The sequence below is a fragment of the Uloborus diversus genome, chromosome 6 (assembly GCF_026930045.1).
Source record: "Uloborus diversus isolate 005 chromosome 6, Udiv.v.3.1, whole genome shotgun sequence".
In the NCBI taxonomy this organism is placed as follows: Eukaryota; Metazoa; Arthropoda; class Arachnida; order Araneae; family Uloboridae; genus Uloborus; species Uloborus diversus.
In genome coordinates this window covers 82,321,222-82,347,445 of record NC_072736.1, presented here as the reverse complement: position 1 = coordinate 82,347,445, position 26,224 = coordinate 82,321,222, and the positions used below count along the sequence as shown (strand labels likewise).

Here is a 26,224-nt window from a genome sequence, read left to right as displayed (position 1 = left end):
TTTCTAATAAGAGTTTAAAAAACTTTTGCGTTTGAAATATTTTGTGAAGGTTCATATATCACCCCCCTCTAGAACTCTCGTCAAAATATTTGCTGAGAATACTTCTCACTCCCCTATTTTCCCTCAAATTCAACATCGACAATATGCAATTGATTTGCTCAATTATTTTAGTCCATTTGGATAACACTTGGTTAAAAATTGATGAAACAAAATAAAACCAAGTTTTGTGTGAATCATGCGAGCACTCGCTTGATGAGAAAAACCCATTCGAGAACAAAAAAATTCCTCCAGAACAAGCGTGATGAGAAAGCCCTCACACTTCAGTCACGCCGACTAGCAAACCGACACACATCTGCACTATATGACCAAAAGTATTGGGACACTTTCAAAAATTCACATTTTTACGGATTTCTTGAGAAATTAAAGACCAATTGCTTTGTAATTTTTTTCACGTAACAAGTGTCTCCAGCCGCCATTTTCCAACAAAAATTAAGTCCATTATTCATTTAGGGGACGAACAACAAATTGAGGAAACAAAAAAAAGTTTTTGATCATTTTTTATTGTAAATAGCTGAGAATAAGAGTTATAATTTCAGAAACAAGTTAAAAACCTATCAAAATTTTAATAAATTCTTGGCTAGACGACGAATCGTGAGGGATTGTTCGCAAACAATCCGTTTTATCATGAATCACTCTGTTACGATAGCAGGAAAGTGTTGCCAGTTAGCGAGCAACCCCTTACCATTCGTCGCCTATCCAAGAACTACAGAAATTCGGCTCATTAGATCTCTGATAACTTTTGAGATTTTAAAGATATCAGGGTGGAATATTTTATGAGATGTAGGATATATCTGGACTTTCGATTATGAAGGTTATAAATTGCTATCTTTCGCGCATGCGCAGTGAAAAATTAATTGCTTTAAACGTTCATATTTCATCAAAATTTTCAATATTTGAACTTCAAATTTTATTATTCTGTTTCTCAAATATGCTGTCAAATATTCTGAAAGTTTAGTAACGTTTGAAGGAAAACTGTTTGTGATATAAGCCGAAAACCTTCAAAAAAAAGTTTGCATTTTTGAAAGAAATGCTTATATCTATGTAGGTATAAGAGATACTTTCACGAAAATATAAAAATTAATTCTAGATAGGTTTTAACTTATTTCTGAAATTTATAGCTTATTTTCAGCTATTTACAGTGAAAATTGATCGAAAATCTTTTTTTGTTTCCTCAATTTGTTGTTCGTCTCCTAAAGGAATAGTAGACTTAATTTTTAATGGAAAATGGCGGCTGGAATATACCTTTCATGTGAAAAAATTACAGAGCAAGTGGTCTTTTATTTCTCATGAAATCCGTAAAAATGTGAATTTTTGAAAGTGTCCCAATACCTTTGGTCAGATAGTGTATAACATACATTTTGGAGTGTTTCACTTTCCATTTTTCGTAATGCTACACACGTGCGATCTTTCAGTGGGGTGGTTTCTTTCAGTCAAAAGTACTACTTTTAGTCGTTAAAATGGATAGAATGAGCAAAAAAAAAAAAAAATTACATAGACCCAGAAAATACTTTCATTTTCCCAACAGTTTTTTTTAATTAATTTTTTAAAATGTCCGATTTTTCAAACAAGGAGTGGTCTTTGTGACGTCACAAATGATGCAATTTGGCGCATATTTCTACTACGTTTCCACGTTATGATAATCAAGCAGCGAATTAAAATTACGGTCTACGCTTGCATCAACCATATCGCTGCAAATACACGTGAGTAAAGATGCGAATTAAATATTTTGTTCTGTGAATGGCAACATTGAATGGCATTTCATCATATGTGATGTCACATATGTGTAAACAATGAAAGCACACCGATTTAAGTATTTTTTTTTATATATTAAACTCAACTAAATTATTTAAAAAATAGTCAGATCCTATGTTTTCAAACATGCTCTTTCAGAAAAAAATACTTTTAAAATTTTGGAAACGACCCCATTCGTGTAATGTTGTAGGCAATGGTGGTGTATAAACGCTGTTTTTGACGAAACCTCATAAAAAAACAAAACGAATGGGGTTAGGTTTGGGGATCTGGCTGGCTGATGCGTAAAGAGTAAATCATCATCATCATCTGCATGACCAACCCAGTGGTGCGGAACGTCAATGGCGTAGTGAAAAGGGGTGGGGGCGCTAACCCCCCCCCCCCCAGTGGTTCTTGGTTTTAACACTGTTGCCTATCCTAATGCAGTAGTAGTTAATACACGTGTTAGGACTGGTGTGATCAAAAAACTCCTTCCAAAGGAAATTTCTGGCTGCGCTAGTGCGGAACTTGCACGTTTCAGTAGTTACGCACGTTCAAAAAAACTTACACAGTTAATATTTATTTTTACGTATCAGTTATATTGGTACAGTGCTGGCTAAATTATTAGACTAAAAAGTTTTTTTTTTGAACACAATTTGTACTAAAATACTATTTATTTCACTGTTAAAGTACAGTACATACTGTACACTGATTATTACGTTATCTTAGCATAATTTAATGTTCGCAGGTGGCAGCACTGCCTGCTTTGTTTATCTACCTACCAGGAACATAACCTCAATCAGCTTATACAGTTCACTAGTTCTTTTTATTAGTGTGTTCTGTTATATTTAAAGTTAGTTTTATGTAATTAGTGAGTATGTGTATGTGAGTATATATAATAGTGAGTATAAACAATTTTTTACCTCTTTTTTTAAAAAGTTAAGAAATGGTGTAAACCTTGTGAAAAGTATGACAAAAATACTTAAACCGCTCATTAAGAACAAGGGAATGTATACTAAATATTAGATAATTATTTCACTGTTCGTTAATGTGTCTATAGTTATGTTATCAATAAAGAATTTGCTTTTAAAACCGTCTTAGTCTAATAATTTGGCCAGCACTGTAAGTGTAATAGTGAAATAAAAATTTTTCAAACCGGATATTCTTTTATGCTAACCCTGTGTAACAGACCGCTCATTTAGACCTATCAAGTCAGTTTACAGTTTCGACCAGTTTACCAATTGTGTACGTATTAATAAGTTTCAAGGCGCGCTGAATCCATTTTGAAAATTTCTGGAAAATATCGGTGTATCTATTTGTATGTGATTCATTTTTGTGTTCCCTTCAGCTAAAAAAACTACTAGATGAAATCGAACAAAATTTGGTACACTTATGTACCCAGATTGTAATTGCTGCTGGTTTGTTTTTGATGCCATTTCCTGCATTGGGAGCGGAGGAAGGATGGAATCGCAAGTTTTCTTCGGCATTCGTGACTGTTGTACAGCAAGAAGTAATGCAAAAATTCAAATATAAATTGGTCCATAGGTAGTCCTCAGACGTTACAGGTGCTGATTCAATTATGGCATCAATAGCTCTAAGGCGGTGGAGCAATCTAACGTTTATTCTTGTTATTTGTGACTTTTATGTCTCAAGAAGTAATCCAAGTATGTAATCAGAAACAACTTTTTATGCAGATAGACTCGGAAGGGAGGGTTGCTGATTTCATTTTCGATGCTAATCTATTCAAGAGAAGCGTGGGGGGGGGGGAGGCACATGAGAGGTTTCTCTTTATTGTGACTGTTATAAAGCAAGAAGTGATGCCAGGATTTAAATAAAATTTGGCATACAGGTGAGCTTAAAATAGAAATGATCGAATTCGTTTTCGGCGCTGAAAAGCACTGGTGTGGATTTTTGCTATTGTCTGTGCGAGTTATTCTCAGCTTAAATAAATAACTATTTTGAAAGATGAATTCAAACATTTTCACTTACAATCATACCAAGAGGTAGGGGTTGAACAATGGGGATGATGTGATTGTCAAAACTAAGTGAATAAAGGCATGTAACATAAACGGTAAATGAAAAAGTGAAAAGATTTTTTTTTTCAATAGGTTTCGTTTGCTGCTTCGATATTTACATCTGAAATGTGGGAGTTATTTATGCCGCACGGTGTAGTTTTTAGATATATAGTTGTGGAATAATCAACTATGATGCATTAAATTTTTAAAATTAAAAAAACCCCAAAATTTTCAAAAAAAAAAAAAAGAGAAAGAGAAAGAAAGAAAGAAAGAAAGAAACTTTAAAATCTTGCAGCAGACCTTGGTTGCAAAAACTTTTAACTTGTCATAAACAAACTCATTTTTTTTATAAATTTGAATTTAATCTCAATAATCGCCTCATACCCCTTATAATTATCTTCATTTTAATCTACATTCAATTTCTTGATTGCAAATTCACCAGTCCAGCATACGACTAAAAGGCTTCCTGATAATAATTGTTTCCTCCGAAAACACCCTTCACAAAGCCTTACTAATAGCCTAAGCATTCCTTTAAATCATCATCCTAAGCCTCATTTAAAGCCCTTTCATTGGTTAAGGTCATTATGTTAATTCCGAATGAATTTGACAATCACCACAATGCATTTCATAAGCAGCGAACCATCTCAATTATTTAAAGGCTGCCCAGAAAGACAAAGACCATTGGTCATGTTTAACACGTCATATCATTTTAATTGCTTTAATCCAATGCTAAGTTAGAAGCCTCCAGGGAATCTCCGATCAAAAATAAACATTTAAAAGTGTTTGTGAGGTATCTTTTGAATTATTACTAAGTAATTGGGTATGTAGATGAAAATATTTAGACATTTTCTGTTTAAAAAAGGGGGGGGGGGTAATTCTTATAATAATAAAAGAAGAACTTTTTGCAACCTTGGGAATATAGAATAAAGTGAAATACTTAAGCTAACTTACTTTTGAAAATGAGCAAATTGAGACTTTGTTTTTAAAATTACAGTACATTTAGAAATTAAAACTTTCAGTGAAATATTATTTTTCTTTTTTGGCAAAAAATAGTACCTTATTAAAAAAAAAAAAAAAATCGGACTTTTTTTTGTGTAGGGTAAAGTGGAAAATAAAATATTTTTCCAATGAAATATTTTCTGTTTGACCATTAAAAATATCTTTCATCAAGTTAATGAATAAATAAATGAAGGAATAAGGGTCATTCTTCAAAAAGTGTAACTTTTCTGTTACACGCCTTTTACAGTAAAACATTTAAAGAACAATTCATTTAACAATGCTTTTTAATTTCATCAAAAAAATATGTATTTAAACCTACCAACATTTTTTTATAATAATTTTTAGTTTAATATATTTTTAGTTCACAACATGTGAATTCTCACGTCCGTGGCATGTCACACACCTGTCTGACTGTTTATGTTGCTTAATAACTCGTTTAATTAAAAGTATATATATACTTATTTATTATTCCTTTCACAAGTGTCTCAAATACTAATAGTTTAAGTGTATTTAATTTTTTAATATTGTGTTTTAGTTCGTTTTAGTATGACAAAGAGCCATGTCACACAAATTCTCACCTCCGTTACCAAAACATAAAATGACATTCCTCATTAACACGTGGTAGCAATGACATCAAATTTTATTTTCCATGATAACAAGGGAGCCAGTCCCCTTGTTTGTTTTCAAATATAAAGAAGTTGTGAGATTTTTGTAGAAAAACAAGAAGACAGATTTTGCTTTAAAAACTATGCGTGGTTATTGTGACTTCTCACCTCCGTGAACTAGAATTTCAGGGATGTAAATTAATGTAAAAAATGAAGAGAAGATGTTTTTATATGCTTAACATGAGCAGATTGTAGCAACGAAGAAAAAAAAAATATTTCCCTGAAAATGTATCAATTAGGCCTATATTATTGGAAAATTCCTCACCTTCGGGAATCTCACCTCCGTGACAGACCTTATCAATGTCATTATTTCTGAGATGAAAATAAATGATGGAGGGAAAATACATCAATCTTAGGCATTCTACCAAAATTATAAATTGCCAGTATATTCTCAAATTTACTAAATGCTATTTTTAACGCACATTTGAACTAAAATGATAACTACTAATTAAGCCGTACTTTAATTGAGAGAGCTTGATATTAGATTCCTACTAATCATTAAAAATAGGTCATTGTGTGCACAATTAACGAAACTACTACTTTGATATTGAATTGGCCTCGATTTTTAAACATTAAAAGTTTTCTTCTTTTCTTTTTATTTCCATGAACAAGGCATTTTTTTATTTTTTTTTATTTATGAGTAAAATAATTGGAACTTACCTGGGCCATTGTTTATGGTTATTTCTAGTAGGTAACACTTTCATGTAAGAGTTTAAAAAAAGAAAACAAAAGGTTTAGAAATTGAAAAATATTTCCATTCAAAAGTTACGTTTTCTGGAAAATGACCCATAAAAAAATTTACTACTATTATTAACGCAAAAGTTTGTATGTATAGATGTATATATAGATGTTTGTTACTCTTTCACGCAAAAACTACTGAATGGATTTTATCGAAACTTTACAATAATGTAGCTGAGACATCAGAATAACACAAAGGCTATAATTTACAAAAATAGTGTGTGAATTGTCTAAAGTATATAACGATAAGTGTCAAGTAAGTAGGAAAAAATTCTACCATCTGTGAACTATTCAGGTGTGTGCGTGATCCTTATATCAAAACAAATACTTCTATTGCTTCTGGTTTTATATAAATTGCGCTGCGTGTTTGAGTTAAATTCTTTTTCCTAAGGGGGAGCGAGATTTTACTTTTCTATTTGCAGTACGGATTTTCATTGAAAACTTTTTTTAATCATTTTATATACACTAGTGTAAGAAATTAAGATTATTTTCATATTTGATTTTTATTTGGTGTGAACGTAGGTTTATACAATACAAACAAAATAAACATTCAAAATAAATTCAACGGGGTACAGTGGTTCAGCGTACTGCTTCAAAAATTCTATAATTAATAAAACATTAATTATTTGTAAAGTTACTGGAAAGTTTCGTAGATGTCGGGCCCTTGGGAAAACTTGAGGAGCCGCGACGCAGCTTGGAAATCACTATGAATACAATTATTTATTTGTACCAGAACTGATAACCTTCACGAATTAATGTGAAATATAGATTCGGTAAATTCTTTATTCGCATAAACCATATCAATCGGTTTTTTAATAAATAAAATTTTAAGCATCAGCAAGTTACCGCCCTTAAGCCAGGGCTTAGGTAGAACTACATGCAATATACCGACTGCAATATGCCGACAGCTCGGTTATCACATCCAGAGACAGCAGTTGAGATGACATCTGCCTTCAGCTCAGTTATTCACTACTCCAGACTGATGAGCCCATAACGATGATGAAACTGCAGTCTCTGCATGTGTAACTGGACTGTCGGTATATTGCATGTAAATAAAAGTTGATTACGAAAACTTATAAACTAATTTAATTAACATTATGTAAGTTTTTGCAACAATAATTAGCAAAATAACTCTCAATATGACAATAAAACAAACTCTGTTTCAAAAATTAATTGGCATGCGATGCTTATTAGAATTTTTATGGTGCGTAGCTTTATTACGATAAAAGGTAAGCAAGCTGAAGATTGCTCCTTGAGTCTCCGTAACGCGGGTATTCCATTTTCAGTTTACATTTTTGTACCTCAGTTGCCACCCCTTTCCCCGGCCAAATATAGTAAATTTTACCCAAAGCTAAAATGAGATGAAAGAAGATAAGAAAAACCGATTTATATTTGCAAATTGAGAAAACGTTTTTGTAAACTATTGCGTCACCAGTAAATCAATACATATTTGTAATTTCGATTTTGATTCAAATCACGGTTTTTTACTCAATTTTTTAATGATGAGTGGTGAATGAAAAAGTACTACATGCAATGAAAAATAAATTTCTAGTGATACTAGGTATATTTTCGTGAGAATAACTAAAAAAAGAATCATTTTCATTATTCAAACACTATAACATTTAAAATGACCTGAAGAGTTTTCACTTTCAAGAGAATGCTTGACTTTCTTATAAAAATCTTTACATCCCTTTTGCGTTAAAGTTAGTGCGCATGTGCAGAGTTCAAAAGTTTACGAGATTCCTCCCGAGCGTAACAAATCAAATCTCAAAGCTTGCAAGATGAATTTTCAAAAACATATAAACCCTTCTTAAAGACACATCTGGGCAAATTCTTCATACAAAAAAGTAGATCGCGATATCAAACAGTAAATATTTTTCAAAAACTTATTGATTTTAAAACTCAAACGGTTGTAATTTACGTAAAAATAAGTAGAATTTATTTTTCGCACTACCTTTGTGGTGATCCTAACAATAAATCCACTTGGTTAAAAAGTTAGAACACTGTCACACAGACACATATATTTCAAAGTGATTTTACGTCAAATGCATTTTAAAACCAGGAAAGGAATTAAACGGGAAAATTATGGTTTTTTAGTAGTTTAAGATACTAATCTGTCAAATTTAAATTCATCACATGAATTAATAAACAGAAATATTTCCGTTTAAAACTAATGCCGTTCAAAATTCTTTTTTCTGAGTTAAGAAATGAACACATTACCCGCTTAACATGAACAATAAGTTAATGCATTAAAAACTATATTACATCCAAGAAAATCATTTCACTTTCAGACAAAGTTTTTAAAAACACATGAATCATAATTTAAAAATCGTTTGCTGAATTCGTCATCAGAAGAGGCAAAAAGTTTTAAAAAGAATTGTTTATTTACCTCCTCTGTCTGAGGCCTTCTCCAGATGTCGGTAGTCCGGAAATTGTCCGAAGATTCTCCCATACTGAAGTAAAAACACACATTGAACGAAACGGTCCACCTGATTTACTTGCTTTTAACTGTTGGCCGATTTTTGACCGACAGCTATGAAAAACGCCACCTATCGCGGAAGAAAGAAGCTAATTTTTTTATTGACTGAACACACTGCTCCGTGGTCTTCTACTTTACTTCGGGCTCAAAGGCTTCGAAACTCTCAGGGTGGCAATTTTCTAAATTAATCGACATTCTGGATATCGTCTGTTGACGTAAGGGGAAATAATTCGAACTTTTTTTTTTGTCGCTAATGCTTTTAGTGATGGAAAAATATTCATCGCAGGCACTCTTCTTTTTATTCTCTGCATCCATATTTTTTCCTCCTTTGAGTTAAATTTTACCCCGACTATTCTACTTGCGGTCTTTCTTAAAATAGGGTAATCTGAGCAGTAAAATGAATATACTAAAGCACAAATTTATTTTCATAAAGTCATCCCATGGCTCCAGTATGGCTCTTACTATGTGATATTGAATGATTATTTAAAAAGGAAAAAAATCCAGGGAAAACTTGCATGGCACAGTTTCATTTTAGAAGGGGGGGATAGAACGTGGTGTTTAGTTACGCAGTAAATGATTATGTTGAACAATATATATATATATATATATATATATATATATATATATATATATATATATATATATATATATATATATATATATATATATATATATATATATATGTATATATATATATATATATATATATTAGTGATGTTCCGGATATCCGTATCCGTTATTTTTTTGCCGGATCTTAAACGGATCATTTCTATTCTAAAAACTTTTAAATATTTGAATAAAAGACTCTTAAATTCCGTTGAAATTAGGTTTTATTTCCAATTTAAATTATAAGGTATCATTTCAGAAGCCAATTTGTACACCCCCCCCCCCTCCCGTTGCAAAAAGGAAGGGGAAATAAGTTTTAAAAGTGTATCAGTGTGCCTCATTTTTATAGAATTTTAATTACCGGAGATATTAATTAAAAACCGATTTAACGTTTTTCACAATTATGGTAGTAAAAATTTGCCGGTACGTTAAAAATGTAGGCCCTAATTGAAATAACGGAGTTTTCTGCGTTTGATATTTATTTGAAACTTCCAACTTATATACAGCAGGAGCTATTATCTTGTTAAGTAAATTTTAAATACAATTCTAAGCCTTTATACGCGTGATTTGTAGCGATTTCATAGTCGGAAGATAAGGAGAAAAAGCTCGACGATTTAAAATTTTTACCTGCTGTCAGTTCATATTTGTTAACAAATGTGTGTTCTGACCCGCGAAATTCATCTTAATAGGAGGTCGGCTTTCTGGGACATGTTTTGGTTTTTTAATTTTTAATTTGATATTAGTTTTTGTTCTTGATTTGGGGTTTCTGTTATTCTTCATTTTTGTTTTTCTCGGCATCCTTTAAAAAAAGTGAGACTAAATTATCTATTTACTGTTTGTAAAGGTGTTCCCGGTTCTGTATTTCGTCGGTCGGAGAAGTTCGGTGGAATGGGTCAGCGCTGCATTCATGCTGAAATAAAATGGGAAAATTATTTCTAACCTGTCCAGTAGCAGCTTTACACTCTTGCTCCTGTATCTTACATCTACCGAGTAAGCTAGAAATAATTTTTCACATTCCATCTAAGCATTAATGCAGCGCTGACCCATTCCTTCCAACTCTACCTCAATTTTAACGCAGATTTCTTTAAAGAGTAAATCATAGTCCTGATTATATTTTTGCCGCAGTTGACATTTTTTGACGAAACTGCCATTATTCTGGCGGAAATACCTTCCGTAACAAATTTTACCCTTGGATAGTTGAATTGGGTAAAAAAAATTTGAGATCCGTATCCGTATCCGCGGATCTTGATACTAACGATCCGGATCCGTATCCGTATCCGCGGATCTACTTTTTTAACGATCCGGCACATCACTAATATATATATTCATTTTTTTTTCAATCCAAAGTTTCATCGAGGCTTTGTCATTAATTTACACTTACCTTGAATTTTAAACTTTGTACTTATCATTCCTGTTTTGTTTTAATTGCTATCTGGCTCTTTCTCTTCACTTTAAAAAACTTTTCTTTTATGAACACTTTTCCTTTTTCTTTCCTATTTTTCAAGAAATACTGCCAAATCATTGAGCCTAAGAGAAGGCCCCCTATCAGTTTTGTTGTCCCCCCTCCTCCTATTACACTTAAGAAAATTATCAAAACCGTATTTCAAAAGAAAATCATTTTTCATAACTTCTTTAAATTATTATTTTCAAATAAAAGTAGACGTTACGTACAGAGCGTCTCTTTTCCGTGATAGGGCCCAATATACAATATACATGTTAATTTTAAGAGATGTATTTAAAAAAAAAAAAACAGTAACAAATATTCCATTTAACTATGAACCAGTGGTAAATTCTCTTGTTTAAAAGCAGAAGGGTACAATAATGTATCGAGATATTTTTAGAGACTGAAAAGGTCATTATAATCATCATTATTCTTATCATTATCATGACTATTTTTATTTAAAAAATATTTCCTATTTTATGATGAAAAAAAAGTTTTAAAAGAGACAAGACTTTGCTTTTCCCTTACACATTTCTTGCAACAAGTAAATGTCCAGAGAAAAATCGGGCAGGTTTTATTGCATTTTAGGTCAGCAGCGGCGGATTTACAGGCTTGGTGGTCCGTCGCAATCCATTTTTGGGGGGCATTTTGTCTATCACAGAACTATGTAAAACATTTATCAAGTGCTTTTCCGTATCCCTTTTACGATGGCGGAAGGGGGGAGGCTCGCAATGCATTTAACCAGTGGCGTATTTAGCATGTGTGATACCGAAGCCCCCGGAAAATTTTCAAATTTGTAGTCTTAAAACTACATTTTACCTTCATATTTTTCAAAAGCTTGCAATTTCACTTAGGGTGTCACCCCCCCCCCCCCGACGGGTGCCAACCCCTGCCTCCCCCCCCCGTAGTGACGCCACTGATTTAACCATACATACAAACATTTCAAGACACATAATAAGGCAAGAATTTTATTGATAAAATTAGTTTAATATATTTTAAAACACATTAACAAGATACAAGATGTATTATTTAAAGTAAAAAAGGAACCAGCAAAAAATTACAAACATTAGGAACTTTCAAACATTTCTAACATTTTTTCAAAAAATTTTTGATCCAAAAATATTATAACACTATACAGAACAAAGACAAAGAAGTCTTTTATTGGAATGCTTTTAAAATAAAAATTGGTAAACATATGCACACAAGTAATCATGAAACATATAATGTGTGATGGGCAGAGTCGCGTTTAATTTATATTTCAAATAAATGGAATAAAAATAAAATAGTTTTTATCCAAAAATATTATAACTCTATAAAGAACAAAGGGGAAAACGTTATTAAATGGAATGCTTTTAAAATACAAATTGGTAAACATATGCACACAAGTAGTCATGAAACATATAATGTGTAAGGGGCAGAGTCGCGTTTGATTTATATTTCAAAAAAAAAAAGAAAAAAAAACGGGTGAAAATGAGTACAAAACACATTAAAAAGCTCTAGGGTAAGATAATATTACAAATGAAACACCAAGAAAAATGTTATTAAAAACTTAACACTCACGTAGCAATGAGTAAACCAAAAAGTTAAAGATTTATTCAAATTATAAATAGTAATAAAAAATGAAAAAAAGAGAAGAAAAAGAATAAACAGTACAAAAAAAAAGATGGGTTTTAAAAGTACTCCAGATATTATTTTTTTTTTAACAATTTAAACGAGTTATGACATTTTTTTTTCACTTCTGCTATGTATGCAGAATGCATCAAAAATGTACACATAGTTGACATGGACATTGGAATTCTACTTTAAAATCTACAAAGCTAAATTTCTTAGAAGTAGGCTATAGTCTGATGAAAAATAAATATATCATTGAACCTTTCCTTTTATGAGGCACTCAGACACGATAAAAATACCTAACAGTGCATAATTATCGATTCCATTTTACCTGCAATAAACGACAATAACAGTTTTATTACTAAAAAGATTCACAGGGGAATATGACCTGAATTAAAATACATCACTCAAAAGGGGGAAAAAAGTCTTTCCTCAATTCTGGCCAAAAATTTATTGATTTAATTGTTTTCGAATTCGTAACTAAGTAATGCATACCAACGGTGCAACCAGGTACACCCTAAGTTTTGTGAGGAGGAAACTTCAAATTTTGCCGAATGATAAAATGCGAGTACACGAACATACGTACAACTAATGAAAAGGAAATTGGAGGCAGTGAGAAGTAAAGGGATGTAAATGGCAAAAAATTAAAAATTTGGAGATAAGTAGTACATATAGTAATTGAACCTCTCCTCTGTCTTGGGGCAAGAGATAGTACTAGTAGCCCTGGTAGGAGCTGCTGTACAGCATGATTTAGAAAAAAAAAAAATCAATGAAAACCAACGTAGGATGTTATCTTTAAATGCGTTTTACTCAAAATTTGAGTACTCAAAATTACAGCTTACTCAAAATTATATCCCTTTACTTCTCGCTGCCTCATTTGATCACTTAAAAATTGGAATTTTGCAATTATGTCTCCTATTTTGCCGAATTGTCAGACAAAAATCGCCGAATGAGAATATTTTTTGGGAGGTCACAATGACCTTCTGTGACCTCTCCTCCTGAATGTAAAATTATTCGCCCCTGGCTGTAAAATAATTTTTCTTGAATTTTTAAAATAGAAAATCATAAATAAAAATACTTTTTACAATCATTACCTATTTCAATAGTGCACAAAACTTATTCTATGAACATATATAATTAGACTGAAATAAACACATAAAAATTTAACATGAAAATGAGGAAGAATCTGATGACGTAATCTCAGGCTATTTTAGCAGTAAGGGGCCATTAATTAATTACGTAAGGGTCTCGAGGGGTAGGGGGTAGAAAAATCTCTATATACCCTTACTTGAGGGGGGGGGGAGTTTAATCTTACGGGTAATATTTTTCAAGTTGATGTTTTACATTAGAAATTGCGCGGCAAAATGTTTTGACGGGGATTATATTTCATTTGAGTCTGAAAAGTAAAAAACGCACTAGGATGAGTTTTTTTTTTTTACAAAGAATGAATAGTGTGAAAGGTAATAAAAGAATCACGCTATGAATGGCAAGTTTTATTTTTAATTAGTATCGCATCATGTACAAAAAAAATATGTCGAAAAAACAGTCAGTCTAAATTTCAAATTTTTAATAAATATTTCTTTACACAAAAGGCTTAATTTGAAAATAGTGAATTTAATTTCGATTCCAGTGATGTAAGATTTGTTACTTTACGAAATAAATTTTACCTAAGAATAGGGGGTGGGGGTTGAAAAATCTTACGTACCTTTACATGAGGGGAGGAAAGTCGAAAATTGCCAAAATCATCCTTATGTAATTAATGAATGGCTCCTAACGTTGAGTATTTGAACAGATTTCAATAAAACAACTTTGTATTAAAAATATCTTAAGCAATAAAAAGTCAGTCATCTTCAACCTTTTGTCTTCTTTCATCCAGTATGCTTTTCAGTTCCTCAGAAGTGATAGTTTTATACTGAAACAAAAAAAGACTGAATAAATATTTTAAAGAAACTCGGATACTAATATTCCAATCTGAGATGTTTTCACCCGAGTAAAATCTTAATCTGGGACGGATACAGACTACAATTTTAAAGGAGGTCATTCTAAAGAAGGACCCCCCCCCCCCGCCCTTCCCCTCATGATGGAGCCTACAGTTTTGGGTACGAAAAACTTCTGAAACTGTTTAGGTCTCACTCTAAAAAGCACCAAATCTGCCAGGAATAAGGCACTTAGTACAGCATAAACGTTAACTAATAATTTTTATAAGCAATGAAAAGAAGTAATATTTCAAGTATTTACATTTAAAAATAGTTAATAAATTGAAAATAAAACTGAAATTGTTTACATTTTGTTCATAAAGTGTTTGAATTCAATGCGTCGAATAACATTTTCGACGGTTTGGAAGGGGGGGGGGGAATCATGACCCTCATGACCTTCCCGTATCCGTCCCTGACCTTGACTTAGATACACTTCATAGAGAAAGTATTCGGCCACTTTCAAAAATTGACATTATTTCGAGTTTGTGCATAAATATCAGACCAATTGTTTTGTAACTTTTGTCACATAAAGAATACGTTTAAGCTCACACTCTCCAATAAAAATTCAAGCACACGTGCATTTAGCGAACAAACAACAAGTATAAGAAATAGAAAAAGTTTTTTTTTCAGTCATTCTGCATCGTAAAAAGCTAGAAATAAGCTGTAAATTTGATAAATGAGTTTTATTTTTAATGTACATGTTTTTATGGATATTTGTAGACAATTACTTTATGCATTCAGAACTAAATTTGACTGAACTATTTACTAAATTCTAGCCAGGGTTGTCTAAGAAGATGATAGTACTGGAAGGGGAACATTATCTGCCCCCCCCCCCCCCCGCCTAGAAAAGAACTTGGTTATGGTAACATTTTAGTACACAGTAGATAGACATTAATCGATCTTCTTTCAAAGCAGCCAAAGCCACCTTAGCAATCGTCGTGGGCGCTATGGATGTAATATATTGAAAAACAAGAATTAAATCCATAATTAATACATCTATTGGCGATCTAACAAAACCAATATTTTTTAAAAAGCTAAATTTTTAGCAGAAAACCTCACTTGACAGTGCCGTCTCACGTCTTGGCATTTGGGGTAATCTCCCCTCTCACCCCCTCTTCGGACGACCTTGATTCCAATTCCAACTATCATTTGCAATATCATACTTAGCAGAAACTGGCTTTACAATTCTGACTGCAAACTAAATTAAATGAAGGGAAAAAAAAAAAGACTTCAAAGCGCAGACGTACCATTGAGGATTACATTTACACACCACATTTTCCTCTCAAATCCAACAACTATAGTATGTAATTGTTTTCTCGTTTTGTCCATTTTGGTACGTACCTAGTTTCATATTCCATGAAATAAATTAAAAACAAGATTTCGGTTAATAACTAAGCACTCGATTGATGAGAAAAACATTCACATTCAAGAAAAAAAATCAGTTCCAGCAAAACTCGCGCGATGAGAGAAACACTCACACTTTTGCTACTTTGACTTGAAAAACGGTCCCATCCCCTCCCCACGCTACAGTCAGATAAAGAGTTATCATTGTGAAACAGCTCGGGCAGCAGGAGAAGGTTACAAGGAGAAGAGAATAGTATCTTCCATGTCCGTAGAATACCATCATATACATTTCTTTCTCTTCTTGGTGTGAGTATTTTGCTGACGGCGCGAGTTCTGGAAAGTTAAAAAAAAAGATAAATCACACGTACCCCACACATATTTTTCTGTATCAACAAGTGGCTGTGTAGTTTGACTCCTTCTTCCCCGAGATACTTCTCCAACTGAGCTTTCTTAGAACTGAACAGCATCTCGGTGGACATCGCCTTTAAAAGTTCTTGAACTCTGAAAAAGAAATAAGGACATTTACAATAGGCAATGTCCGAATATACCAACAACTCGGTTATGCCATCCAGAGATTGCAGTTTCGTCTCTTTTATTGACTCATCAGTCTTGAATAGACAATAACCATGCTGGAGATAGATATCATCTCACTGAAGCTGACCAGGAAACATCACGAGTTCAGTAATCATGAAAAAAGTTAAAAATGGTCGCATTCGAAAGAGTATCTTTAGAAAAAAATTTGACCCAAATATTGTGTGCCCTCGTCCTTTTGTTTTTGAGATATGGGGGGTCAAAGTCTGTCGAAATCTTACGAAAATTCGCCAAATTTAAAGACTTGGCAAGAAATGGAAAATACCACGTGAAATCGTCATCATCGCCTGCGTCTAGCAAGACTCTCATTTCCATTTCTGGTCATCTGCAAAGCGCGTAAACGATGTTTCGAATTAACCCTTTACTTGTGTGAGTAAAATTAAAAAGTAACTATGAAGCCTGTGAAATGGACACTAGAGAGCTTTATCCAGAGGAGCTACAACTTTATAACGAAATTGAACGTAGGATTTAACTTTGTAATCGTGATAATAATGGATTTCAGAATTTAAGTGCATTTCAAGTGTGTTTTACTTAACTAATTTAAGTTTGTACTCTTGTAATGAAATGTGTTGTAAGTAATTAATAGTTATGTACGAGAATTAATATGAATAAGTAAAAAAAAAAACATGCTTATTAAAGCTTATATATTGAAAATAAAATGGATAGTTTTTGATGTTGAAAGAACATGATCATGGATTGTAGTATCCCAGCTCTTATTTATTTTTTCAAAAGTTATTATCATTCATGAAGTTTTATTGTCTGACCACTGCTAGCGAAAATGTTTAATTTAAAATCGAAAAAAATAATAATTAAAAAAAAGAAAACAACGGATAGTAAATGTCAAAAATTTGCACAGCAAAACTAACGATGTCGGAAATTACTTCATAACAGATTCTTATCAAAAATTTTATAGTCGACGTTCATTACAACAACCCCTGTAGTTCGAAAAAATCTGTCACTGCAACTGAAAGTCGCTATAACGTAAATGCACATCATATTGCATGTTATTTAGTCATTTTTAAAAATACTGAAGTCACTTTTACCAATTATGTTTCACGTTAAAAGGGAATTCAAATTCGAGCAAAATAAAAATTAATACAGTTTTTTTTTTTTTTTTTTATTTGACTTGTTAGAGGGTTTACACATAACTTGAAAATGATACACATAACGAAAAACACACTGAAAATAACTGACAAAAATCGTTTTTTTTTTTAATTTGAGAACATGGTTTGAAATCTTTAAAAATGTCGTTTTCTTCGTACAGTAAAACCTGTAAAGTTGACCACCCTTGTAAGTTGACCACCTGTCTATGTTGACCGCTTTTGTCAGGAACGGAATTAGCCCTATCTCATATAATGAAGGAAAACCTCTGTAACTTGACCACCTCTCTATCTTGACCACCTGTCTATCTTGACCACTAATGTACACCAAATTTGGTCTGGAGTATTGTAAAAAACCCTTTGTAAATTGACCACTTGGCTTATTTTTTCAAACTTTCTCCAGCATATTATTTTATTTTATTATTTATTCATTTATTTATAATAAGAATAATAATAATGTTTTTTTTTTTTTTTTGATAGCTTTCAAAGAATGTTTTTAATGCTTTGACGACATAATATCATTTTACTAACTGAACAGCAGCATTAAGTTTATGCTGCTCTTTATTCTCCAAGCTTGTTTTTCATTTGTTGTTCTATTTGAGACAGCTTTTTGTACTCTGTTCAATGAAAATAGGTGTCAGTAGAAAAGTTCAAAGTCTTTTCTTTCAGTTGCAATACGTTGTGGCAACACAGGAATTCTGCTAAAAAGAGCAGGCGCGGATCTATACATTTTGGGTCCCCTGTAACAAAATATGTAGGGCCTCTCCCTAGTGAGCAGCAGTGTCAATTTGAAAAGCGATAAGCCTTAGTGCTAGTTTATTTTTCATCAATTTCTAGGGTCGTTAGCCCTTTTAAGGACGCGGGCCCTTCGCACTGCGGGTACGCAGATCTGGGCCTGCTAATGAGTAATGAGTAAAGTTACATGTTTCTGGTGCGAGGGATTAAGCGATAGGACATTTTAATTTTGCCTTTATGAACTGGGAGAGTCAAGCTTGTTGCTCTTTGTGCTATAAATTTTACATAAAAAGGCTTATAAAAGAAAGTTAGTGGAACTTGAGATTAATAAAAAGTACGAAATATTAAAAGTAATTGAAAATGGAGAAAGCCAGAGAAAATTAGATGGCATATATGGAATTTCTAAAATTAGTGTCTAATACATTTAAAAACAAGGGAAAAATAACAAAAGTATTTGAATAGTATTTTTAATTATTGTTTTACTTTCAATAATGTTAAACAATGAAAGTGGAGCCGAACAGAAGAATTAAGGATGAATTCCTCAAAAAAATGAATACATGGTGCAAGAATTGACAAAAAAAAAAAAAAAAAAAAAAACATTACCGCCCTTTATAAGTTGACCACCAGTCTAAGTTGACCGCCAAAGCACTGCACCGCGAGTGGTCAACTTACACAGGTTTCACTGTATTTAGATACTGTTGAAGACTTCAGATTTACGACTTTTCAAAAAAAAAAAAAAAAAAAAGACTTTAAAGTGTGTTTACCGTTTCTCTACGCTTATCATATTTTTTTCAAAACAGTTTCATCATCGAATAAACTCTTTCAGTGGAAATATTTCACCCGCAGAAGCATAAAAGTTTTAAACATCAGTTTTTTAAGTCTTAAGAATAACAAAAAATTCCATTGTTTTTACAATAAAATAAAACAAATATTTCGGGCTGTGGCGTTTTCCCCTATACAGTTGCACGTTAATATCCCGGAACACACGCCCCTAAAAATTTCAATGCCGCAGTCTGTGCCACGACACCCCGCGCCATGGTAGTCACCCCGAGTAAAGAATTAATGCGATATTTCTCACGCGCTTTGGTGGTGACCAAATATGGAAGTGAAATGTCTTAAGAGGCCGTGGTAGCCTGATCGGTAAGGCATTGGACTCGGGACCGGAGGGCCTCGGGTTCGATCCTCGCTGGTCGAAGACCCACCGTCGTCATTAAAGGGGACTGGGCGACGTTAAAGATGCTCGTGGTCTCAATGTCCTCCAAGTGAAACGATACCTCTGGGGGTGCTAGTACTAGGTAGCTATTAGCTCCTGGACTAGTTCAAAATTCTCACTAACTGTTCGATCCGGTGATGGTGCTGCCATCTATCGGTATATAAAAATAATGGAGGCAAGGCACTTAGTATGCAGTCCTCGACATAAATACAGTTGAAGTCAGTTGTGACTCTAGAATAGAATAGAATAGAAATGTCTTGTCAGATGCAGATGTTGAATTCGCGCCGTACCTTCCATTTCTGAACAAAACTCGCTAAATTTGGCGACTTTACTAAAAATTTCGGCAATTTTTAAGACATCATATTTCGATAACGTGGTCACGAGGGCACGTAGTTTCAGTGCCATAAACATGTTTTCCAATGCTCTTTCGAATGCCACCAATTTGGAATTTTTTTGAATTTCCTTGATCGTGATGTTTCCTGGTGAGAGTGCCATCAAATTTGTGGCTAAAGTAAATTTAGCTCAATAGGAGGCAACTTCCTGCTTAATACTTAATTACATATGAAGTCATGGCCGGAAACGTTAGAGGAAAATGGCAGCAGAAGCAAAAGATAAAAAAAAAAAAAAAAAAAAAAAAACACAATACAGTTGTAATCGAAGAGCTTTTATTGGTCATATTGCGTACTGGATGAGTTGAGTATAACTCATACCATTACAACAGACGCACAAAGTTACCATCATTACGTTTCTACAATCAAAGAACAATGTTTTTGATCGGATGCTGCAACGAGTACTCCGTTTCGTCACGCGCACGTCACGTCAGGTAGTGGAAACTTCGAACGTCTGTGGTAATATTACGAGCTGTATTCTAGTACATAATTTGTTGTACCAGATGTGTCTAACAACCAATAAAACGTTTTGCATTGGAAACTGCCCCTGATGTTTTCCCGCTATGGGTTCTTTCCCATGCAATTATCATTCTTTTTAAATGTTATCTGAATCTGACTCAACTTAAAGTTTATCGCAACATTTTTGAGACCAAGTATTTGAAAGATTTTAGGTAAAAATAAATATCACATAGATAAAGAAAAAAATGTTATTTTATTAAAAGTTGTGACTCTCCTAAAGAAAGATTATATGCAATGCAATTCAAGAAAAGCAATGTATCACACATTATTTGTAAAAATAGTTATCTTTACTTAAAGAAACGTAACTAACCTTTCACTAAATCCTTTTAGATTCAACCAGTGTATGACATCAGCAGTAGAAGATTTCAGATTAATGTAAAAGCAGTCAGTCACTTCATGCTCAGGACACGTGATTTTCTTCCAAACTCGCTGGCCCTTTTTCTGGGCAATGGATGCTTTGAGTTCTTCTTGGAAAAGATCTGCTGTTTCATCAGCCGAAGATTTGGCACGGTGATTTCGGACATTGTTTTTAAAGCTGGGAGGCTGATTCTGACCTTTGGCGACATTCGAAGAAGGTATGGAATGGGAACGGGGTGCACTTGTGGAGCTATTCTTTTGTTCTTTCGAATGAGCTGTAGCTTTCATTCGAGGGATGGATTCTTGTTCTAAAAGTAAGGAAAACAAATTAATGATAAAGAATCTTCCACATTCGTAATAAAAAGTAAAATTTAAAAGCATAAAAATTTTAAAGCTGATATCTGCAAGTATTTAATTTTAGGCCTCCTACACACGAGGCTATTATCTGAATCAACCTTTCGAAAAAGCTGACTGTCAACTAGTTGACTGTCATTCTTCGTTGCGTTCATTCGAGGTAACTTAGTTGAATCAACTTTTCGAAAACTTTGACTGTCAACTAATTGACTGGCATTTTTCGGTGTGTTTACACGAGGTAACTTAGTTGAATCAACTTTTCGAAAAAGCTGACTGTCAACTAATTGACCAGCATTTTTCGTTGTGTTTACACGAAGTAACTTAGTTGAAATAACTTTTGAAAAAAGTTGAATATCAAGTAATTGACTGACATTTTTCGTTGTGTTCACACGATGTAACTTGATTGAATCAACTTTTCGAAAAAATTGGATGCCAAATAGTTGACTGGCTGTTTTCGTTGCGTTCACACGGGGTATCTTAGTGTAGAATCAACTTTTCTTCTCGTAAGGAAAGCGTGCAGAAAAATATAAAAAATTGATGCTTAGCACTAGAGGACTAAGCCGAATTTATTCGAACAGATATGCTCCACAACACTGTTAAATCTAAACCGAGTTGACTCAACTAGTTTACTCGAGTGTAGAGGGAACGCTTGATGTAAATGCCCTTTTAGTTGATTCAACTCATGTGCCTTGAGTGTCTCACAAGTTGAGTGCCGAGTGAAGGGTGCCGGAACTCACTTTTTTACCTGGTTACTTTCAAATAACCGACAGTTCGAAAGTTGGTTCAACTAAGTGGTCTCATGTGAAAGAGCCCTTTATTTTAACGAATATTTAGAATTGTGTCGGACACTATTTTTAAAACCTGGAAGTCGGTGACTTCTGATTTTTCATGAGACCACATAAAAAGAGCATTAACAGGTGTTTCTTCTTCTTACTATTATTTTAATAAATAGTTTGAGAAAATAAATGGAAAACCTTGAAAAGTAGGGTCATGTTCGGGTGGTGGTGGAAGCCAATTTTGTGGACTCGTATCTTGACTGGATGGAAACGAAGTTCGTTCGGGTGGTGGGGATGGCAACGGAGACTCAAACTCATTCTCCTTCTTCCTGGTAATTGGAACCCTGGGGATGTTTGCAGTAACAGTGTTTTCTGAAAAATTGCATAGTTGACTAAAAAAATATTACAATTTAAAGAATAATTGATAGCAACGACTCTGAATCAGACGATATTATGTTGCTTCGAACCGTGACTCAATACATAAAAAAAACTAAGAAATTTTTCGAACTAAAATGAGTTTTATTGTTGTTTACGGTAAAATTAATTAATGAGTAGATTACAATATCGAAGATAGAAGACATGCATTACTTACGATCTGATTTCCAATATTAAGCCTGTGTTCAGGCCATCAGAGGCCAGTAGGAACATAGAGAGCACCACATATTTTAAATTACCAGTGCATGAGAGGAAAAAAAAAAAGACCAAGATTTGAGAAGACAAGAAACTTACTTCATTTAAGGAAGAAATAATTAGGGACATGGAAAGGAGATTAGCAACCGCGGAAAGCAGCTCTGTACAGTTTGGTGCTCCCACATCGGTTGCTCGACTGTCCATTAAACTGGCCACATTTGATCGGAAAACCTCGTGGCAGGTTAACAAAACCCAGTTCGCGATTGTGGCGGAAGCGAACGGATGGGACTTTGTTACCAAGGCCTGCCATCTTGCGGCATCGTTGCGGGGTGACGCTGCGGACATTTTACAGACTCTTCCGGACAACCAGCGCCTGGATTTCACCGCCCTCACATCTGCGTTGGAGTTTCCCTTCGGAGAGAAGTGCCAGAAAGTTTTCAGTCGACTCCAGTTGAAATCCCGTTTCCAGAAAACAGGAGAATCCCTGCAAGAGCTAGCGGCGGTCTTCACGTCGAGAGATCGTCTCATCTGGCTTTTTGCGACTGTCCTGCAGTTCGTGATCCAGAAATCCAGGAGGCTCTACGGATGGCGGATGTCAAAGACCTGAATTCTGCTGTTGTGTATGCGAAGAAGTTGGAGGCTGCCCAGCAAGCAACCCGCAAGGATCGGCATTCAATCCGCGGCGTGAAAACTGATGAGCCTGATCCGGTGTCGTCACGGTTTACTGAACTTGAGAAGCAAATCAAAGAAATTGCAGGAACCTTCAAAAGGGTTTTGGCCCCCAAGGACCAAAATCGACAACCAATTAAGTGCTGGAAATGTGGCGGCGAGGGTCACTTACGAAGAAACTGAGAAACCAGAGAAGAGCATTTCTCTCTCTCAGGTCCAGGAAAACTAAGTCCCGGCCCGCGCCAAGCTTGATCGGTACCGTCGTGCAAATGTCTTGTGAGCGCCTCTATGGAAAATATAGATAACACCTGGAGGGAGGTTTTGTAGACAAATGTAAAATGAAAAAAAAAAAAAAAAAAAAACACGTTTGGCATTTAATTTATATAAAAAATAATGAGTGAATATTTTAATTTTTGAATATGGTGTACGTTTTTACTTCACATCTCAAAAGTATTTCGAATCCTTTTGATTTGCCAATAATGCGTTTTGGAAAAGAAAAATATTTTAAATATCAAAGCTAACGTCACTTTGAATGTCCACGAGTATCTAATCTCTAAGTGATGCATAATTAATAAAACTTTTATGCCTGTGAAAACATAACAGGAGCAGTGGCGCAACTAGAAAATAGTTTTAGGGGGGTACATTGAAGAAAACAATTATTTTTTAACAAGAAGTTCCGTCTAGAACTAGACGAGCCTACTTTCCCGTATACCCATACTATTTTCTAGTACTTGATCAATATTCTCAAAAATAGCTAAAATCGCAAATTTTTTCAAACATATTTTTTTAAATATTTTCAGCTGATTTCAAGGAATAAAATATTCCTTACTTTTCTTCAAAAAAACGAACAAATAAAATAGCAGCACCTTTTAAACAAAGCAGCTAATACACTTCTTTCCATTAAAAAAATTTTTTAACAGCTTTCAAAACGAAAAAATAATAACAAGAAGTTCATTAAAATAAATACATCATATAAAAAAAATCGTTTCTTTTTCCCCTGCTGCCAAAAATAATTTTTTAAACGAATTAATGCACTTACCAAAATAAAAAAAAAACAATAAAATGTCAACTTAAAGAAATAATTTTCATTGTCAAAAAAAAAAAAATCGTCTGCGCATATTTTTCGAGTTTGTTCACCGAAAACTAAATACCTAAATTAAAACTTTAGCGTGAAAATAAAAACAAATCATATCAACAATAATTATTTCACAGTTAAAACCACAGCAGCGGAGTCGGAGTCGGAGTCAATCTCATTTTGGGATAAAAGAGTCGGAGTCGAATATCCAAGAATCGGAGTCAGTCATTTGGCCTCCGTGTATAAATGTTTGCCAAAGCTACGAAGTCAGAGTCGAAGTCGGGGAGTCGGAGTCCGATTAATTGTCGGGAACAGGAGTCAGAGTCGGTGTCAGGTGCCCTAAATTCTCGGAGTCGGAGTCGGGAGTAGGTCGTCAAGAGCTATTTCCAACAAAGTTTGTTTGAAGTAAATCCGCCTTTAAGTTCGGAATCTATATTGACTTTCAGTTTCCCCTTAGGCGCTAATGTTAAGAGATTTGAACTGTTCAAAATTGAACGAAAACTTGTTCAAATCAAAAAGATATTTTCGATACATGTTTTTTATCAAAAGTTTTTCCCTACAAAGTTTGTTTGAAGCCACTTCGCTTCTAAGTTCAAGATTTATTTTTGATTTGAATTTCCCCGTAGGCGCTAATGTTAAGTTTTTTTGAACTGTTCAAAATTGAAAGAAAAATTGTTCAAATCAAAAAATGAATTATGGGAATGAGATGTCCTCGCCGAGATCTTTCTAACAAAAAAAAATTTGTTCGAATCGGACTATTCATTCAAAAGTTATTAGGGGGGGGGGGGACAGACAGACAGACATTTTTCCCCATCTCAATACCCTACTTTCCAATTTTTAATTTTTCAATATTTATCTAACTATTTTATTTATTTTTGACTTTTTTTTGTTTTTCGGGATATTTTTAAGATGTATTAAGCATTCTTTCATGCTTTTTTCTTCTTTCTCTGATTTTTACTGGGAAAGTAGGCTAAAAAGATGAGTCCAGGAGTTCTCCTAGGAAATTTTTTGAAACGTGTAGTTTTAAAAACGCATTTTTAGACTGTCTTAGTTGGCGTTATGGGGGGGGGGAGGTACAAGGGGCTCCGTGGAAATTTGTAGAAGTTGAAGCCTTAAAATGCAATTATAGGCCATAGTTATTAACGTTAGAACAAGGGATGGACTCTGGTGGTTCCACCCATTGTTTTTTTTTTTTTTTTTTCTTTTTGGATAGGTATCAATCCTCCAAGTTTTCGAAATTGAACTTCCAAAAACGCAATTCTAGACAACTTTAAAGATTTTTACTGGAAAGGGATTCTGTAGCTCCCCCTTTAATTTTTCAAAATTAAAGTCCGAAAAACTTAAGCAATATTCTATGATATTAGAAGAAGAGGTTCAGAGCCAATTCCACTTGAAATTTTTCGTAAGTCATATTTAAAAAATTTATTTTTTGATGATATTAAAGAAAGGCGGTTTGGAGGCCCTTGCCCGAATATTTTCTGAATCTTAAAAACGCGATTGTAAGACCATTTTTGGTTACATTAGGACCGGCAATCTTTCGAAAACGAAGCTCCAAAAACGTAATTTTAAGTGATTTTCGAACGCAGTTTCAAGTGATGTTGTTTGGTATTCGGGGAAACCCCCCTACCACCCTGGGATTCCGCTAGTCCCCGGAGGAGAGGGGAATATTCCCTGGAGATGTAGCGAAATTGAAGATCTGGAAACGAAGTTTGAGACACTCCGTAATGCTTTTGCGGGAGAAGAGGGGACGATTCGGTGGAGTGGCATTTTAAGACTTTATTATTTTCTTTTTTCTAATTCGTCTGAAAATGAGGAAGAAAAAAAGAAAAGAATTAGGACGGAGAGGGATGAGTAGCTGACCAATTAGCTGTACCCAAGGAGAGAAATGTCCTACGGGTTTGCTAGTGTAAAAAAGGCAACGATTGTTCACTTTTTCCAGAGCGCGCTGTCGGCGAACCGCTCCCGTCAATCGCAGCAGATCAATGTAAATGATGTTAAGTTTCTCATTGTTTTTAGAGGCAGCTATTAAAGCAAAAACAGATACAAACTACTGGAAATTGGTTGTAATAAGGGGCTAATATAGTGGACGATGTACGGCTTTCGTCCACAGGAAGTTTGCACAGTATTTTGAGGGAAAAATTAATTTTATTTTTC

At 33.9% G+C, this 26,224-nt stretch overlaps 2 protein-coding genes across 2 annotated transcripts in view; both read right to left on the bottom strand.

Annotated features, from left to right (window-relative positions):
- LOC129224842 (serine/arginine-rich splicing factor 11-like) overlaps positions 1-8,664 on the bottom strand; it is a 226,667-nt gene extending 218,003 nt beyond the window's left edge. Inside the window, exon 1 of the mRNA XM_054859388.1 lies at positions 8,595-8,664. Within this exon, the coding sequence (XP_054715363.1) occupies positions 8,595-8,657 (63 nt within the window). The 5' untranslated portion in view covers positions 8,658-8,664. The remainder of the gene's footprint in view (positions 1-8,594) is intronic.
- A 3,110-nt stretch (positions 8,665-11,774) lies between these two features.
- LOC129224841 (epidermal growth factor receptor kinase substrate 8-like) overlaps positions 11,775-26,224 on the bottom strand; it is a 136,550-nt gene continuing 122,100 nt past the window's right edge. Inside the window, exons 18-21 of the mRNA XM_054859387.1 lie at positions 21,895-22,068; positions 20,520-20,874; positions 16,031-16,163; positions 11,775-14,254 (exon numbers count right to left, since the gene is read on the bottom strand). Coding sequence (XP_054715362.1) covers positions 14,183-14,254; positions 16,031-16,163; positions 20,520-20,874; positions 21,895-22,068 — 734 coding nt within the window. The 3' untranslated portion in view covers positions 11,775-14,182. The remainder of the gene's footprint in view (positions 14,255-16,030; positions 16,164-20,519; positions 20,875-21,894; positions 22,069-26,224) is intronic.